General features: G+C 40.0%; 1 protein-coding gene across 2 annotated transcripts in view; it reads right to left on the reverse strand.

Annotated features, from left to right (window-relative positions):
• Nucleotides 1–6349: 6349 nt before the first annotated feature.
• Nucleotides 6350–18377, reverse strand: part of BST1 (bone marrow stromal cell antigen 1) — a 36459-nt gene continuing 24431 nt past the window's right edge. Inside the window, exons 7-9 of one of the 2 annotated variants that reach the window (XM_043972758.1) lie at nucleotides 13496–13582; nucleotides 8968–9027; nucleotides 6350–6614 (exon numbers count right to left, since the gene is read on the reverse strand). In XM_043972758.1, coding sequence (XP_043828693.1) covers nucleotides 6506–6614; nucleotides 8968–9027; nucleotides 13496–13582 — 256 coding nt within the window. In that variant the 3' untranslated portion in view covers nucleotides 6350–6505. The remainder of the gene's footprint in view (nucleotides 6615–8967; nucleotides 9028–13495; nucleotides 13583–18377) is intronic. The other variant, XM_043972759.1, reaches the window with a different exon arrangement.

Here is an 18377-nt window from a genome sequence, read left to right on the forward strand (position 1 = left end):
TAGTCGTCACATCTGCCAATTTTTTTCAGTACCTTGGGCCTGGTGATGTGAATTCCTTAAGGGAAGTTTTTTTTTTTATTGATTGATTGATTGATTGATTGCAGGGCAATGAGGGTTAAGTGACTTGCCCAGGGTCACACAGCTAGTACGTGTCAAATGTCTGAGGCTGGATTTGAACTCAGGTCCTCCTGAATCCAGGGCCAGTGCTTTATCCACTGCGCCACCTAGCTAGCCCCAGGGGAAGTTCTTACCATTTTACTATGTAGCATAGTTGTCGACACTGTGCATTTTGGTTCTGTCCAAAGATCATTCTTGGCAGGGAAAAAAGAAATCAAGTAAGAATTAGGCTTTACCTTCTCTGTGTCAAGTATAAGTCACCAAGTACTATCACTGAGCAAAGTAGTCTGAACCAGAGGCCCTTTCTGAGCATGTTTGGGAATTCCCCCATTCCTCTTTTTATAGAGATATGGTTTTCTTTTCAAAATCAGAGTACCAACATAGCTTCCCAAACCTTGCTCATTCCTGTGACTTTTTTTTTAACAGACTCAAATTTTACTAGTCTCAGTTTTTTGTTAGGTATGCCAAGTATAATTCACACTTTGTCCCTCAGTGATTCTGAACTTTGACTGCAAGCTCCCAGCCTAATTCAATTAGACATCTCTAGTCTTTCATCTCTGAAAAAGAAAATCTACCTCCCCAAATACCATATCCTTTCATCTAGATACACAAACACTATCAAATACAACAATGAACAGGGATTTATATTGGTCAATGTTTTTATCACAGATTAGAAGCATTAGAAAGGGAAACATTTAAGGGAAACATGGGTCATAGACATGATGGAAATAACTAGTTCCAGAGAAATTTGCTTTTTCTGGATTGGAGAAATGGAAATAAGAAGGAGAAGGAAGAAAAGAACTCTGGATCAGCAACAACATATAGTTCTCCTATAGATCCTTGGTCTTGATTCTCAGCAAATAGTCTCTGAATGGGATCTTTCCCAAACTCTCCTCTGTAACGATTGGAATGACGCCACCTGCTGGATACTTACTGTAGAAGAGTTCTGCCCATGAAGCGAAGGTCTTTGAGGGCAAGACCAGGAGTCTTTTCTTTGGCGGGGAGGAAGTGACGCAGACTAGTGGGAGGAGGAAGGAAGAGACTGGCACTGACTCTGGGTCTCTTTCCTGAGGATGCTGGCGGAGAAGGGAGCTAGAAATGTGCTCTCCCTTTAATAGATAGGAATCTAGGCCTTTCTCTCTCTCTTTACCAAATTCTTATTCTCCTTAATAAATGCTTAAAAGTCTAACTCTTGCTAAAGCTTGTAATTGATTGGCGACCACTCATTAGATATTTTAGACAGACTAGCTAGAATTTTAGCCCTTAACAGATGGCTGACCACGAAGAGGAAAGCTAAACCTCAGTCTTCTTCTGATCTTCTGGTTGGGTAAGAAATTTCCCCTCCCTCTCCCTTTAACTGCTAAGTACTGGCGTACTGGCTGTGTTTTCCTTCAAATTTTTTCGAATGGACCTTTTAGACTCCCTAATTATCTTATTTTTGATTTTAGTCTGTTTAACCAGACAAATGGGAGATAAGATCATGTTAATGCTTTGTTTTTGTGGATTTTCTATTTTTCTTTTTATTTTTGTTAAAAGAGCCAGCAACTTACTCACACAAGGAAATATCTCTCCCTCTCCCAACCATGCTTTTTCAGAGAAACCTGAAGAGATTCCCGCAGCTTTTCCCAATTCTAACACTAATTGTTGCTCTAATTTTGCATGCCTGGAGGCAATGACCCACCCTCTAGAAGCTTTTAATCCCCTAGCACCTGGAGGCAAAGTGGGGGAAGGGGAATCCAGGCCTGAGTTCAAAAACAAGTCTGATTCAAATTGCTCTGGTCCCTCCCCTCCTCCCCAGACCCCACCCTCTACTCCTCCTATGGCCAAGCCCATAGCTTCCCCTGCCTGGGAAGTCCAGAGATCTGATGCGCATGCTCACCTTTTTCTAACTACATTTGCAGCTTCAGGCTCAGCCCTTCCCCAGCCTGGCTGTGCTTCTGAGACAACCTTAGAAAACCCTTTAAATTCCAGATATACTCGTTTTGTTCATAATTTTGCTAACCTGCTTTTGTCTTTAATTAGTAATCTTATAAAGCATTTGTATGGTGAAAAGACTGACAGACAATATAGAGGGGTTAAAGAAGAAAAACTTAAGCTGAATGAGAATGACAATCATCACCATAGTTCAAGACTCCGCTTCTTTTGCCATGGAAGTATATATATTTTACAGAAATGTAGAAGTAAACAGCAAGGTATTGATATGAGTATTGGGGATTTTAGATACCGGAATCAAAAGTGTTCTGAATTCACTCAGAGTAATAGTATCAGTTCAGAGGTTACATAGGATTTCTGTGCTATTATATATACATTTTGAAATTAATGGTATGGGTTTATTTTCATAGAGATTTTCATGCTTTTGAGATTGTGTCTTATACTTAGTTTCTAAAACAAGGAGAATATTTGTAAAAGCTTTTTATAGTCATGTGATCAAGTTTATATTTTATAATACTCTTATTGATATTAAGTTCATATTCATTTAGATTTCCTTAGTTTGAATTTCACTGTATTTTATTGTTCCATGTGTATTTTCTTCTATTCATTTGTCTATCTAATTTTGAAACATTGCAAGATGGTTTTGATTTTATTATACAATGTTAATTCTAGGAGTATTGTGCTCCCATATTCTGAGTTGTTTGTTTTTGTTATTTTTTCTCAACTGATTATTTGATCAAACTCTTTAAAGCATTTCCCTGGCAAATTGTTTGCCATGGCAAGTGTAAATTGATTCTAGAAGTATTATTTTTGATAAGCATATTCCAAAAAAAAAAAAAAAGAGGGGAACATTTGTAAAAGTTTTCTTTGAGATTGTGTTGTGCTTTAACTTGTATTTAAATATGTTCAGATTTTTCAAAAAAGTAATTGTATACTAAGTTAAAAAAAAGGGGTATTATTTGAAATTGTTGCATAATTATATATTGTGTTCTGAGTCAAGATGTATTCACATTTTTTGCAATCATTTATTATCCTCAATTTTTAAATCCATATGAGACTTGGATTATGGGAACTTATCATTTAAGACACTAATTACCTTTATTCTGAGTTATCAGATGCCAGTTGGCCAAGGTGCCATCCAATCACAAGAGGAATACATGCAAGAGCAGACACTGAACTGTCACATGAGGGGAGACATGCATGAAGTCAAGGTATGGCCGAGAGAACGGCTTTTGACAAATGTTGAGGTTGGATTCTCTTGGTTTAATATTTTATTTTATTTTTCCCCACAATATTGTACAGATGGCTGGAAGTATTCATCCCACCCATCTCACTTCTACACCTGGCTTCTATGCTCCCTCCTATATGCCTGATGCCATGGACATCTTAATCCCATGGATCTGATTAAGTCTGACTCAGTTTCCTCCAATATGTTCGGTGGCATGGACGTATATTCCATCCACCTATTTTAAGCCTGGCATACTGTATGGGCAGTATATATTGCTCAAGTGTGGGAATGCTCATATCCCATCATTTCTCTGTTCTTTTATGGTAACCCCCATAATTATCTCAGGTGTCATGATAAATACAGTGTTGAATTTGGCCTTGACACCTGTTACCAATTATATTAGATTTTCTAATTTCTCATAATGGCATGAGGATAATTAGGCAGATGATGCAAAAAGTGATGAAACAAAGACAAAAATTATTTTTAAAAATTAATATCGCAGCAATTGTCTTCTCAATTACCCTCCATAAAGGGGGACTATAATAATAATATAATTGTAAAGAATGGTTCAATTTTTGTTTTATTATATGTTTCATGTGTAACAACTAAGATTCTGAATTCCCTTAGACATGTTTTTGAGAACTTTCATTGTTTGATTTGATTATTGACAAAGCTATTTTAAAGTTGTGTTAAGCTCGATTTTGTAGGAAATTTTCCTGGCTGATTACCAGCATCCACACATCAACCCCTGAAAAGACTTCCATTCCACGACTACACCTAGAGGACATCTGAGAAAAGACTTTCAGAGATTTTAAATGAACAGTTTTGATTTGTTGTTGTTATTGGTTTTTTCTCTTTCTGTTATAATATACACCATCTGTAACATGTATTCTCTGCAGAGGCCCTCCTTTGCAAGACTAATGTCAAAGCGTCGGTTCATGAGGACAAAAAATCGCCCCTCTGGACAAAACTTTCCTCTCTTCCTTTTCTATATTGTTGTTCACATATTATTAGTTAGCAATAGTTATTATATTGTTTTTACTGTTCCGTCAAGGAAACATTTTGTTTCTTGAGGAACAACAGGGGGGACTGTAACGATTGGAATAACGCCACCTGCTGGATACTTACTGTAGAAGAGTTCTGCCCATGAAGCGAAGGTCTTTGAGGGCAAGACCAGGAGTCTTTTCTTTGGCGGGGAGGAAGTGACGCAGACTAGTGGGAGGAGGAAGGAAGAGACTGGCGCTGACTCTGGGTCTCTTTCCTGAGGACGCTGGCGGAGAAGGGAGCTAGAAATGTGCTCTCCCTTTAATAGATAGGAATCTAGGCCTTTCTCTCTCTCTTTACCAAATTCTTATTCTCCTTAATAAATGCTTAAAAGTCTAACTCTTGCTAAAGCTTGTAATTGATTGGCGACCACTCATTAGATATTTTAGACAGACTAGCAAGAATTTTAGCCCTTAACACCTCCAACTTAGCATGTCATCTGTACAATTACCTTCAATTACCTTTTCCCATCCCCGCATTTGCCATTTCTTCCTGGTTCTTCTACCCACAAATCCCTTCCAAAGGAGTGAGGATGATAGAAGGGTTAGCTTCAGAAGTTAGGTCAGCCTTCTCCATGGAAGGGTGAGTACCTGCCTCCAATTCTCTTGAATCACAGTGGGTTTCCTAGTACCTAAACAGTAATTCTGTACTTCCTTTGATATTCCTTCCCTCCCCCCACCCCAAAACCACATTTTTTGTTATCCTTAACTTTTCCCACCAGCCTCAGGTCATTCTGGGTTACCTACCCTAACTTTCATCCTCAATCCATATCTTTTTCAAATTTAAGTATAAGAATTTACTAAATTATAATCATTTCAGGACAGCTAGGTGGGGCAGTGGATAAAGCACTGGCCCTGGATTCAGGAGGACCTGAGTTTAAATCTGGCCTCAGACACTTGACACTTACTAGCTGTATGACCCTGGGCAAGTCATTTAACCTTCATTGCCCTGCAAAAGAAGAAGAAGAAGAAGAAGTATATAAACACAACAATACTCTTTACACAAATAGGCAGATCTCAACAACTGGAGATATAACTATTAATTGCTTATAGGTAGGCCAAGCCAATATCATAAAAATTACAATACTCCCCAAGGTAATTTACTTTTTCAGTGCCATACCACTGTAACAATTGGAGTGACGCCACCTGCTGGAGAGTTACTATAGGAAAGCTCCGCCATGAGGAGGAGGGCAAGCCATGTGGCTTGGGAGGTCAGTTCTTTGGCGTCGGGAAGTGATGTTTGATGTTTCCGGTTGAGACAAGAGGCTTCTGGGAAGAAGAAGGAAGCATTGGATCCTTTTTTGTTCCTGACCTTCTGTGGCAGGTCGGATGATGGGGTCTCTTAGAAATAGTTAGATTTTTACCTTTCTCACTGATCATTAGATCCTAATGCTCTTTAATAAATACTTAAAAGTCTAAACTCTTGCTAAAGCTTTTAATTTATTGGCGACTACTTATTAGATTCTTAGACAGTATAGCTAGATAGCAACTTTACACCAACCAAATTACCACAAGACTGATTTATAGGGCTAGAAAAATAACAAAGTTCATCTGAAAAAATAAACTTTTTTTAAAAACATAGAATATTCATTTGGAAATGTCTCTATTTTATTTTAGGCAGCTAAAACCTCTGTAGAGGGTAGACCATTGGATGGGGGAGGGATAATACAAAGCTACAGGCTATGGTCACTCCCAGGAAATCAACGGTTTTGGGCAGGGGGCCAATCCAGGCCTCAAGTCTTCTTTTAAGAGTGGATCACTTGGGGCAGCTAGGTGGTGCAGTGGATAAAGCACCAGCCCTGGACTCAGGAGTACCTGAATTCAAATTCGGCCTCAGACACTTGACACTTACTAGCTGTGTGACCCTGGGCAAGTCACTTAACCCCCTTTGCCCAGCAAAAAAAAAAAAGTGGATCACTCTTCTTAGCCACCACAAAGAGTTGCTAAAAAAAAAAAAAGAATGGATCACTCGGGCAGCTAGGTGGTACAGTGGATAGAGCACCGGCCCTGGAGTCAGGAGTACCTGAGTTCAAATCCAGCTTCAGATGCTTGACACTTACTAGCTGTGTGACCCTGGGCAAGTCACTTAACCCCAAGTGCCTCACCAAAACACACACACACACACACACACACACACACACACAGAGTGGATCACTCTCAGAAAATCCCTTATCTCATGAAGAAGTTAAAGTTGAATTCCTGAAGCCAGTGCCAAGACAAGAAAAAATACAAGGCCCAGATCCCATTTTCCTCCAAAAAGAGATGGGAATCTTTGTTGTATTGACTCTGCTGCTCTGAAAATAGAAAAGGAAAGAACCAATCAGGTCAGAAAGCATTGGAAAAAAGTTCATGTTGCCTCTATTCCCAATTGCAGGGAGAGGTTGGCCAACAGGGACTCTGTTTAAAGGGACAGCCTTGAACCTTGGAACTTTTAAAGCACAAGATGAAATAAATAGTAATAGAAATCTATTAGCAGAGGAATCTAATACTGCCAGTTAAATGCTTCTGAGTTGGTCGGGCTCTGTCTCTGTGAATGCCTGGTGCCTCAGCGACAGGAAACAAGACAGAATCCACCATCAACTTTTAACTTTTCTCCATCTACCTACTAGAGTTTCTCATTTAAGTGGCAAATACTTGCACAAGATTACTTTGCTTTATACCACATATATGTTGTGGAAATTGATTTTTAAAAAAACATTGCCCATTTTAAAATAAATTTTGGAGATTCTTTTTATGAAGTGGCTAATTCTTTCGTGAAATGAACTCCTCTTAGTAAATCGAGTACATGTTGTTAATTTTAAGATTTTCATGTATCATGTGACAGGATCATAGATTTAGAACTGAAAGAAACCTCAGGGGTCATCTAATCCAACCCCAGTTTTATAGATGAGGAATCTGAAGGCCGAAGATAGAAAATGACTTGCCAGGGTAGCTAGGCGGTGCAGTGGTTAAAGCACCGGCTGTGGAGTCAGGAGGACCTGAGTTCAAATCCGGCCTCAGACACTTAACACTTACTAGCTGTGTGACCCTGGGCAAGTCACTTAACCCCAATTACCTCACTAAAAAAAAAAAAGAAAAGAAAAAGGAAAATGACTTGCCACTTGGCCATGGTGGCCTTGATTCTCTAGTGAATATGCCACAGGGCGTATCTAAAGCTGTTTGGATCTTTGTTCCTCCACTTCCTTCACTAGCCTGAGGAGGTTATGTCATCTAAAACCTCATATATGGTCAGAGGATTGGACCCTGAAGGCACCTTGGGGATCTTCTGGTCCAGCCGCCTCATTTGACAGATATGGAAACTGAGACCCAGAGAAATTGACTTGCCCAGAGACTCACAGAGCTGCAGAGTAGCAAAGTTGCCACTCAAGTCTCCACATCCCAAATCCAGTTCTAGGTCCAGAGGGCCATGCTCATGGTTTGTGGTGGTGGTTGTGACTATTTGTAAGGAAATGTAAAGAAATGGATCCAAGTCTTGATTCAGTTATGAAAAAATGCACAATAGCTGTAGTTTATATATCACTTTAAGGCTTTCAAAGCACCTTATATCTAAGCACATCTGTATATATGCATATGTATATGTGCACATGTAACATGTGTATTATGTATTTTGTATGTGTATGTGTGTATATGTAGGTTGGGGTTTTTTTTTTTCTTTGCCAAGAAAACCCCAAATAAGGTCACAAAGAGTCAGACACAACTGAAACAACTGAACAATAGTAACAAAATAGCTAGCTAGGTGGTGCAGTGGATAGAGCACCAGCCTTGGAGTCAGGAGGACCTGAGTTCAAATCCAGCCTCAGACACTTAACACTTACTAGCTGTGTGACCCTGGGCAAGTCATTTAACTCCAATTGCCTCACTGAAAAAGAAAAAAATAAATTAAAAAATGAATTTTTTAAAAAGTGAGCTAGAGGGGGCAGCTAGATGGCGCAGTGGATAGAGCACCAGCCTTGGAGTCAGGAGGACCTGAGTTCAAATCTGGCCTCAGACATTTGACACTTACTAGCTGTGTGACCCTGGGCAAGTCATTTTACTCCAATTGCCTCACTGAAAAAGAAAAAAATAAATTAAAAAATGAATTTTTTTAAAAATGAGCTAGAGGGGCAGCTAGATGGCGCAGTGGATAGAGCACTGGCCTTGGAGTCAGGAGTACCTGAGTTCAAATCCAGCCTCAGACACTTAACACTTACTAGCTGTGTGACCCTGGGCAAGTCATTTAACTCCAATTGCCTCACTGAAAAAGAAAAAAATAAATTAAAAAATGAATTTTTTAAAAAATGAGCTAGAGAAGGAAATGGCAAACCACTCCAGTATTTTCACCAAGAAAAACCCAAAAAGGGTCACAAAGAATTGGTCACAACTGAACAACAACAAATATATGCACATACACACACGTATGTGTATATATGTATATAGATATGCATATATATTTACAATATTATTGTTCCCATTTTACAATCAAAGACACCTAGGCTCTGAGAGTCGAAATAACTTGCCATCATCCCACTTGTAGTAAATATCAGAGGTGAAATGCATGCCCAGGTTTCAGTGCTCTTCCTGCTTTACCATGCAAAAGTACTGTATAAACCCTAAATTACAGCTTTCATAGGTAGGTGTGGCACTGTTTAGGGTCAGATGATTACTTACGAAGTAGAGACACAGTCAGAGTCGGCCGTATGGTCCACGCACTGTAGGAGCTTCACGGGTCTGTAAGAAGAAATTATTCTGATTTTATTTAAAGTTTCTATTTCAATGGTCTGAGACAATTCCAAAGGACTGGATGAAAAATGCTCTCCAACTCTAGGGAGAAAACTGATGAATTCTGAGTGCAAACTGAAGCATAATTTTCTCACTTTCTTTATTTTTCTTTTCTTTCTTTTTTCTTTTTCTTTTTCTTTTTTTGCAACAAGACTAACATGACCATATGCTTTGCATGATTTCACTTGTATAATCGATATCATCTTGCTTGCTTTCTCAATGGGTGGGGTGGGGGGAGGCAGAGAGAATTTGGAAATCAAAATTTTACAGAATGAATGTTTTAAATAATGTGTGGGGTTTTTTTTAATTAAGTTTCTCTTTCTGTCTTGAGTGTAACCTCCTCTTGGCTGCAGCAGACACCCTTCCTTCCCAGATGTTAAGTCTTTTCTGTGCTCTCACAGTTTCTCACAACTGACCACCTGAGGGCCTCAGAGAATCACACACAACTTTAGAACTGGCTTGTGACTTGGAGATCCCCAGGAACCACCCACTGCCTGAAGTGTGAATTCTGTCTAGTCATGCTGAGTGTACCAGTTTTTGCATGAATACTTCCAGGCACCAGCCAGACTGACCATTTGACCATTACCTCTTCAGACAGCTCCACCCATTAATTAGAAAGATCCCTGTAACTTCCACTCACTGTCTGGATATGTGTGGGGACCAGCTCTTCCTCACTGTTGAATTTTCAAGGTGCATATTTATACCTCAGAAATCATCAACTCGCTACAAACTGGGGGTTGATTTATTGTTTTGTTGGCTGTCTAGACGCAAGAAAGCAATGGAGAAAATTTTAAAATGCAAATTAAACTTTAAAGCCTGCCATTCATACATTTGGGGGAAGGGGCAGCCAGTTAAACATTTACCAGCTCACTCATACATCTTAGTTCTGCCCTTTGAAACTATGATGAATAAATCATATCCTTCTTTCCTATGAAAACACTTCATATATTTAAGGGTACCTATCATATATATATATATATATATATATATATACACACACACACACACACACACACACACACACACACACACACACACACACACACACACACACACACACACCCTTCCTATCTTATCTTCTCTGGGCTAAACATGGCCAGGAGTTCCCCTATGATGTGGTTTCAAGACCCCCGGCCATTTTTTTTTTTTTTTTTTTTAGTGAGGCAATTGGGGTTAAGTGACTTGCCCAGGGTCACACAGCTAGTAAGTGTTAAGTGTCTGAGGCTGGATTTGAACTCAGGTACTCCTGACTCCAAGGCCAGTGCTCTATCCACTGCGCCACCTAGCTGCCCAATCCCCGGCCATTCTAAAATAATCCTTAACTCTTCTCTGGATGTGTTCCAAACTGACAATGTCCATGATAAAATGTGGGATTCCACAGTTACCCCCAAGGGAGGAGGAGAGTATCCATCTGAGTCTGGATTACTACATTCGAACCATTTCTACTCTTTAATTCCTGGGACCAGACACTGGATTTTCAGGGTCCTCTTCTCCCTGAGAGAAGACTCATAGAGCCTTTGTAGGGTATGATGTAGGTTTCTTTATTCTGGGTTTGGGGTTTTTTTTGTTTTGTTTTTTAAGGATGTCACTTATTTTAGTCTATCAAGTTAAGGGAAAAAATAACTTGTCCTTAAAATGAATATGTTTGTCGTTTGTTGCTGCTTTGTTTTTCATCACTAAGGCTTTAGAGGGAAATGATAGTAACAGCTAGAGTTTCTACAGCATGTTAAGGCTTACAGAGTGCAGTTTAAAGGGGGAAAGCAGCTTAAAAGAGTTAATTAGCTAACATATCTCATTTTTTTTTAAGTTTGCAAAACACTTTAACAACAAGCATTTGTTAAGTGGGTACTTTGTGCCAGGCACTGTGGATATAAAGACAAAATGAAATAGTCTTTACCCTCAAGGAGTGAAAGCAACAGGTGACCCAGTGGATAGGAAATGTGACTTGGAAGATTCAGGAAGATCTGAGTTCAAATCCTGCCTCAGACACTTACTAGCTATGGGACCCTGGGCAAGTCACTTAACCACTACTTGTCTCAGTTTCCTCATCTGTAAAATGGAGAATAACAATAGCACTTGTATTTACAGAGTTGCTGTGAAGATAAAAATGATTTAAAATATGTCAAACCCTTAGTAAACATTCAAGCCCTATGTAAATGGTGGCCATTATAATCATTACAAATATAGTTACATAAAAGCACATTCAAAATAATTTCTGAATCAAGGGCACAAATCTAATATGAGAAGCAGCTTCTTGAAAATAGAACAAGGATTCCAGAGGGTACAATGGAAAAATGGGATGGAGACATGGCTAGGTATGAGAGTGCAAGGAAAGGTGACAATGCAAAAGGAGCTTTAGCCTGATTCACCTTACAACTCAGAAGTGCAAGAACACTGAGGGCAGCCATAGGGAAGTAGCCTGTTGCACCCTTCATAGTAGCAAAGCTAATGTTGATCTCATGATCATCCCCTGAGAAAGACGTGGGAAGGGTGGTGGGGTACAAGCATCACAGTTTGGTCTTTGGCACTGCCTAACAGTCGATACATTATCTTTTTTTTTTTTTGGTCGGGGAATGAGGTTTAAGTGACTTGCCCAGGGTCACACAGCTAGTAAGTGTCAAGTGTCTAAGGCCGGATTTGAACTTAGGTCCTCCTAAATCCAGGGCCGGTGCTTTAACCACTGCACCACCTAGCTGCCCCCTACATTATCTTTTTTGATCCTTGCAAGGAGGATCTCTGTGAAGTTCCCCACTTTACAGAAGGGGAAACCTGAATTGTAGGCAGGGTAAGAGACTTGCTCAGGGTCACACAGCTACCAAGTGTCTGTAGCAGGATTAGAATCAAGGTCTTCCAAAATGCCAAAAACAGCACTTTTATTGGTTACTTCCCTTCTGTCAATCCACATATTGTCCTAAAGAGTTAACTTCCAGGGGGCAGCTAGATGGCGCAGTGGTTTAAAGCACTGGCCCTAGATTCAGGAGTACCTGAGTTCAAATACGGCCTCAGACACTTAACACTTACTAGCTGTGTGATCCTGGGCAAGTCACTTAACCTCCATTTGCCTGCAAAACCAAAACAAAACAAAAACAAGAGTTAACTTCCAAAGAGTTGGTAGTACGATAAAAGAGTGTTGGAATTATAATCAGAAGCTTAGGTCACCCATGTGACTTTGGGCCAGTGACTTCCTCTTTCTGGACCTCAGCTTTCTCTTCTGTAAAACAATGGAATTGGAGTAAATCAAGGGATGCTACACTATTTTTGGTCATGGGCTCCTTTGGCACTCTGGTGAAATCCACAGACCCTTCTCAGAAAATTATACTTTTTAAATTACACAGTAAAATGCATAGGATTACAAAGAAATAAATTATATTGAAATGTAATTATCAATTTTTTAAAAAAGTTCATGGTCCCTTGGATTAGATGATCTTTAAGGTCTCTTCCTAGGGCAAGTAGGTAGTGAAGTAAATAGAGCACCAGGCCAGGAGTCAAGAGGAACTTAGTTCGAATCCATCTCCAGACATTGGGTTATGCTGGACAAGTCACTTAACCCTGTTTGCCTCAGTTTCCTCATCTGTAAAGTGAGGTGGAGAAGGAAATGGCAAACCACTCCAGAATCTTCTCCAAGAAAACCCCAAAAGGGGACACAAAGAGTAGATACAATTGAAAACAACTAAATACCATCAAAGTCTCTTTCATAATATAAATGCCCCGTGATCCCATTTTATTATAATGAGCCTGCTGTGTACTGTACTATGTGTTGTGGGAATACAAAGAAGATCTTGTAAAACACGCTTGCTCTTCACCTATATAAGGGGACAGATCTAATACACTTAAATGATTAATATAAAACTGTAGAGTACTCAGTGAAATGGTTTAGCAAAGGGGAAAGGGCTGGCTTACTCAGAGAAAGCTCTGTGGCAATAAAATAATAATAAACAAGCCTGTGACATGCTATTATAACCACCATTTTATGCACAAGGAACTCAAGAAGTAAAGTGCCTTGCTTAGGATCACACAGCTAATAAGTATCTGAGGAAGAATTCAAATTCAGGTCTTCCTGACTTTCTGACTTTCTGACATGTTGCTTCATCCAATTCCATCCTCTCTTATTAATAATGTAATTCTGATAGTTAGATATCTTGCACTGGGAACTATAAGCAATGTTGAGGGGGAGGGACGTGGAATAAGATGGGAGGGTAGGTTGATGGGGTAGGAGAGAGGGAGGGGCCCTGACAGAAATATCCCCTTCATTAGCAGAAATTCTTGGACTATGGAATACTGTCTTCCACACCCAGTAACAAAACCATCAGGCAACATTACCTTAGCAATTAGCAATATTACCTTATCAATTAGCTAATACAACCTTGGATAGGAAATGAACATCTCTGTAAATGTCTACCAAGCAGATTCCATTTACCTGTAATCATTAATACATTCATATTTAAATGCCATGCTTTTCAGTCTGTTTTCCAGTATTTTCACACTTCCTTCCCCACAGAATTCTCTGTAAAATAAAATTTCAGTTATTAAGTACCTTTTTCTGACTATTGGGCCAACTTGATTATACAGCTATCTTGGGAAGATTCAATGCCACAAACCGTAGTGATCAGTGGTGACCCCACTCTGGCTGATAGGAAATTGGCTATACTAGTTTTTGTCATGGGCCCCCTCTTTGGTAGTCTGGTGAAATCTATGGACTCTTCTCAAAATGTTTTAAAGTATATACAGTAGGGGGCAGCTAGATGGTGCAGTGGATAAAGCACTGGCTCTGGATTTGGGAGGACCTGAGTTCAAATCTGACCTCAGACATGATACATACTAAGTGTGTGACCTTGGGCAAGTCACTTAACCCTCGTTGCCCCACAAAAAAAGAAACAAACAAAAAATACTTCAATATCTAAAGTATATACAGTAAAAATACATAGGATTAGGGGGCAGCTAGGTGGTGCAGGGGATAAAGCACTGGCTCTAAATTCAGGAGGACCTGAGTTCAAATCCGGCCTCAGACACTTGACACTTACTAGCTGTGTGACCCTGGGCAAGTCACTCAACCCTCATTGCCCAGCCAAAAAAAGACAAAAAAAAAATACATAGGATTACAAAGAAATATAATTTTCAAAGTATATATTTTTTAAAATTCATGGACTCAGGGGCCGCTTGGTGGCACAGTGGATAGAGCACTGGCCCTGGAGTCAGGAGGACCTGGGTTCAAATCCAGCCTCAGACACAACACTTACTAGTTGTGTGACCCTGGGCAAGTCACTTAACCCCAACTGCCTCAAAACAAAAAACAAAAACAAAATTCATGGACCCAAAGTTACCATTAGGATTTCCCTTATGCCGTAGTAGGGATGTGAAAAGAACATGAAAAATGTGCTTCTATTAAAACCTACATGTTTCTTGTAGATTTGTAACTCATGATGATTGTTGGAAGATCTTCCTGTAGAGATGATTGATTGTCCCAGCGCATCACTGGAGGGAACTAAGAGCAATCAAAATTGTAGCAGGTCCTGGGGATCTATGATGTTATCCTTTAGGGAAGAATTCTTTCTCTCAATTCAGGTGATTTTGGAAGGAGGACAGACTGAGGTGGAGTCACTGATGTGGTAGATAATGAAAGAGCCACTGCAGCTCTTTCCCAATCCCCAGTAAGATTGTGAGCACTGAGTTCAGAAATGTTTCTCCCTCCAGGACCTAGCAGAGTGTTATGTATTTGGGAAGGGCTTCTACAAAACAGGTTCTTGACCCACCACTCCTAAATGTACATTCCTTGAAGGACTTCTGATTCTCAATCCAGTACTCTTTCCTCTATACTGTGATCCTTCCTTCACTGATTTTGGGCCAACCCAATCGATTAAATGAGTCACCACCATCAAGAGCAGTTATTTATTGTAAGAAAATAATGGGATTTGGCAGGTGCCCAGGGGCCCCACCTAAAGACTGATTTGGAATTGATTGAATTGGGTGAAACTGACTAATAGACTGAGAACCTACTTAAAGCTGATTAAATCAATACCACACCTGCCCAGCCCTGAGTGGGAGTGTTGTTCTCAGAGGCTGTGTTTTAAACTTCACATTATGATATCTGCTTTTGTACATTTTGTTGACAGGTATTATTACTTGTCAAACTAACAATAAATTCGTTTTATGCTGAGAGTTGCCTAGAAGTGAGTTGAACAGATGATTCTTGCCACCTGAACATTGAGAGTCCAAAATAAGATTTAAGAAAAAACAGATGTAAGGAAATAATAAATGTGCTGAACAGGCAAATGAATTCCTTGTAGGGAAATTTATTATCTCACCATGTAGTATGGAAGAGAGCAAGAGGTAAAAATCAACGTGGCATGAGGCTTTCCACTCTGTGCTGCAGTGGAAAAAGGATTGGATTGGAAGGAAAATCTGGGTTGGAATCCTCATTCTACTACTTATTACCAACTGTATAATTTAAGATTCTAAATGTGGATTCTAATCTGTTCCCCCAGTTTTGGGGGAAACTGACTAAAATCACTGATAAGTTTAGGTTTTAAAGGGTTTATTGAAAAATAGAAAAATATTGAGAACAGAATTCCAACAGCCTGGCATTCCTATCTTTCCTCAAATTTCCTATGAAGTCCTCTGCCGCTGCCACCACCATCAAGTCAGGAACCCAAAAAAACGTGAGAGCTCTCTGCGCAGGCTCCCTTTCCTCCTTCCTGTCTCCTCCCAGACCATAGGAGGCTCCTCAAGTTGATTGGCTGGTAGTCTTGATAGACAGCACCCATGAGCAAATGTCATTTCCTGACGCCAAGGAAAAGCCACAATGTCTCTGAGGCATTTTCCTCATGGCGGAGCTTTCCCACAGCAAGTCTCCAGTAGGTGGCATCATTCCAATCATTACACTATATGACCTTGGACAACTCATTTCAACTCTAGGGGTCTTGGTTTCCCTTTCTAGAGAATGAGAGGAATGCATTAAAATTCTAAGATTACTCCTAGTTCTAAAATTGTTATCCCTTGAACCTGGATGGATTTATGTGGGATAAGAGATTAATTTTCTCTCCTGTAAAAGTATACTAAAGAGAGAATTATAAAAATTATACATGTCAGAGGCAGCTAGGTGGCACAGTGGATTCAGGAGAACCTGAGTTTAAATCCAGCCTTAGACACTTGACACTAGCTGTGTGACCCTGGGCAAGTCACTTAACCCTCATTGCCCAGCAAAAATAAATAAATAAATGAATGAATGAATAATGTGTGTCTTCCAGTTAGGAGCAAAAATGGCATTGAAAGAAGCAGGATTTCAAGAGGCATTTGAATTAAGAAGGGGAGAAGGTTTTAAGCTTAAATCAAGATTAGAACATGGCTCCATCAATTTATAGGCAGTATATTGAGGACAGGTGACCACTGCTACAAACTTATCATCAGAAAATGCCTTTTGGGGTGCTCTAAGGCCTATCTTCTTAAACTGTGGGTCACAACCCCATATGGGGTCTTGTGATTGAATGTTTGGCAACAGTTAAACGTTATGGGGCAGGGGGCAGCTAGATGGCGCAGTGGATAAGCACCGGCCCTGGATCCAGGAGTACCTGAGTTCAAATCCAGCCTCAGACACTTACTAGCTGTGTGACCCTGGGCAAGTCACTTAACCCCAATTGCCTCACCAAAAAAAAAAAAAAAAACCGTTATGGGGCAGCTAGGTGATGCAGTGGGTAAAATACCAGCCCTGGATTCAGGAGGACCTGAGTTCAAATCTGGCCTCAGACACTTGACACTTACTAGCTGTGTGACCCTGGACAAATCATTTAACCCTCATGGCCCTGGAAAACGAAACAAAACAGGAAAAGTTTATGGATGCCTATTTTATATACATAGATACCTGGGGTCACATAAACATTTCTCAGGTGAAACGAGGTTGAGAGTGGAGAAATTTTAAGAAGCCCTGCTCTAAGGCAGAGGTGAAACTTCAATAGGACAAGAGGGGCTTCTCTGTAGGTACCAAAATTTGAAGTGATCAAAGGAATAGAGTCAGAAGGGAATCATAAGCCAGCCTCCTATTTTACAGATGGGGAAACTGAGGCAAAGGGAAATTAAGTGACTTGCCCAAGGTCACACAGCTAATAAGCATGAGAGCTAAGATTTGACACTAGACCCTCTAACTCAAGAGTCAGTGCTCTTTCTACTATACCAGGAGAACTTTCTTCCCTACCTGTCTGTCTCACATTTTAGCTACAGATAAAAAAACCGGGCAGCTAGGTGGTGCAGTGGATAAAGCACCAGCCCTGGATTAAGAAGGACCTGAGTTCAAATATGACCTCAGACACTTGACACTTACTAGCTGTGTGACCCTGGGCAAGTCACTTAACACTCATTGCCCTGCCAAAAAAAAAGTCTGATTAAATACAAAAACCATTTAGGGTTTGCTTCTTCCAGTTGGCCCAGACTGACTGAGAACTGACTAATTTCCATCTAGGTTTGGTTCCCAGGCCAATGAGTTGCCTGGGGCTACCTCAGCAATCCCATTCTGGCTTTTGATTATTTTGTAAAACCCTTAATTTTCCCCTCCCTGAGATTCCCAAGATTTCTTCTGGAACTTTAGCTTATTATGCAAAAGAACCTATCCAGTGAAACTGAGAAGTTACCTCTTCCAAAAAGTTGCTTTCTCTATTTTAGAACCCCATATAAACCCTGTCCCCAGTTCTTTTTCAGGAACCCCAGCACTTGCTATGTGGTACCACGAGTTGTAACTCCTCTGTCCCAATGAAAGACCTTAATTCTTTTATATTAATGTTTTTCATTAAATTTCAGCTTGACAGTCCCTAACTTTTCCTGTTTAAGTGCCCTTTGCATGTTTTCTCTATTCCCCTCTTTTGGCAATTCTCTTCCAAAATTATTCCCATTTTTTTCTTCCCCTCCCTTCCATGGAGGGGGGTGTGAGTGAGAGAGTGAGAGATGATAGGGATAGTATGAGAAAAAAGGAAAAGAAAAAGAGCATCATTGAAGTATCTTTTTTTTAATGTAGAGGACAGAAGGAAAACTAAAAAGAATTGCAGACAAGCTTTGTCGGGTTTGGAAAGCGACAGTTTGAATTTATTATATACTTGAAAAGCAGGCTCTACAGAATAGAGATCTGTCATTTCAGGTATATAATTTCTTTTTTTTTAATTTTTTATTTGCAGGGCAATGGGGGTTAGGTGACTTGCCCAGGGTCATACAGCTAGTAAGTGTCAAGTGTCTGAGGCCAGATTTGAACTCAGGTACTCCTGAATCCAGGGCCGGTGCTTTATCCACTGCGTCACCTACCTGCCCCCCATATAATTTCT

The sequence above is a fragment of the Dromiciops gliroides genome, chromosome 6, assembly GCF_019393635.1.
Source record: "Dromiciops gliroides isolate mDroGli1 chromosome 6, mDroGli1.pri, whole genome shotgun sequence".
Lineage (NCBI taxonomy): Eukaryota > Metazoa > Chordata > Mammalia > Microbiotheria > Microbiotheriidae > Dromiciops > Dromiciops gliroides.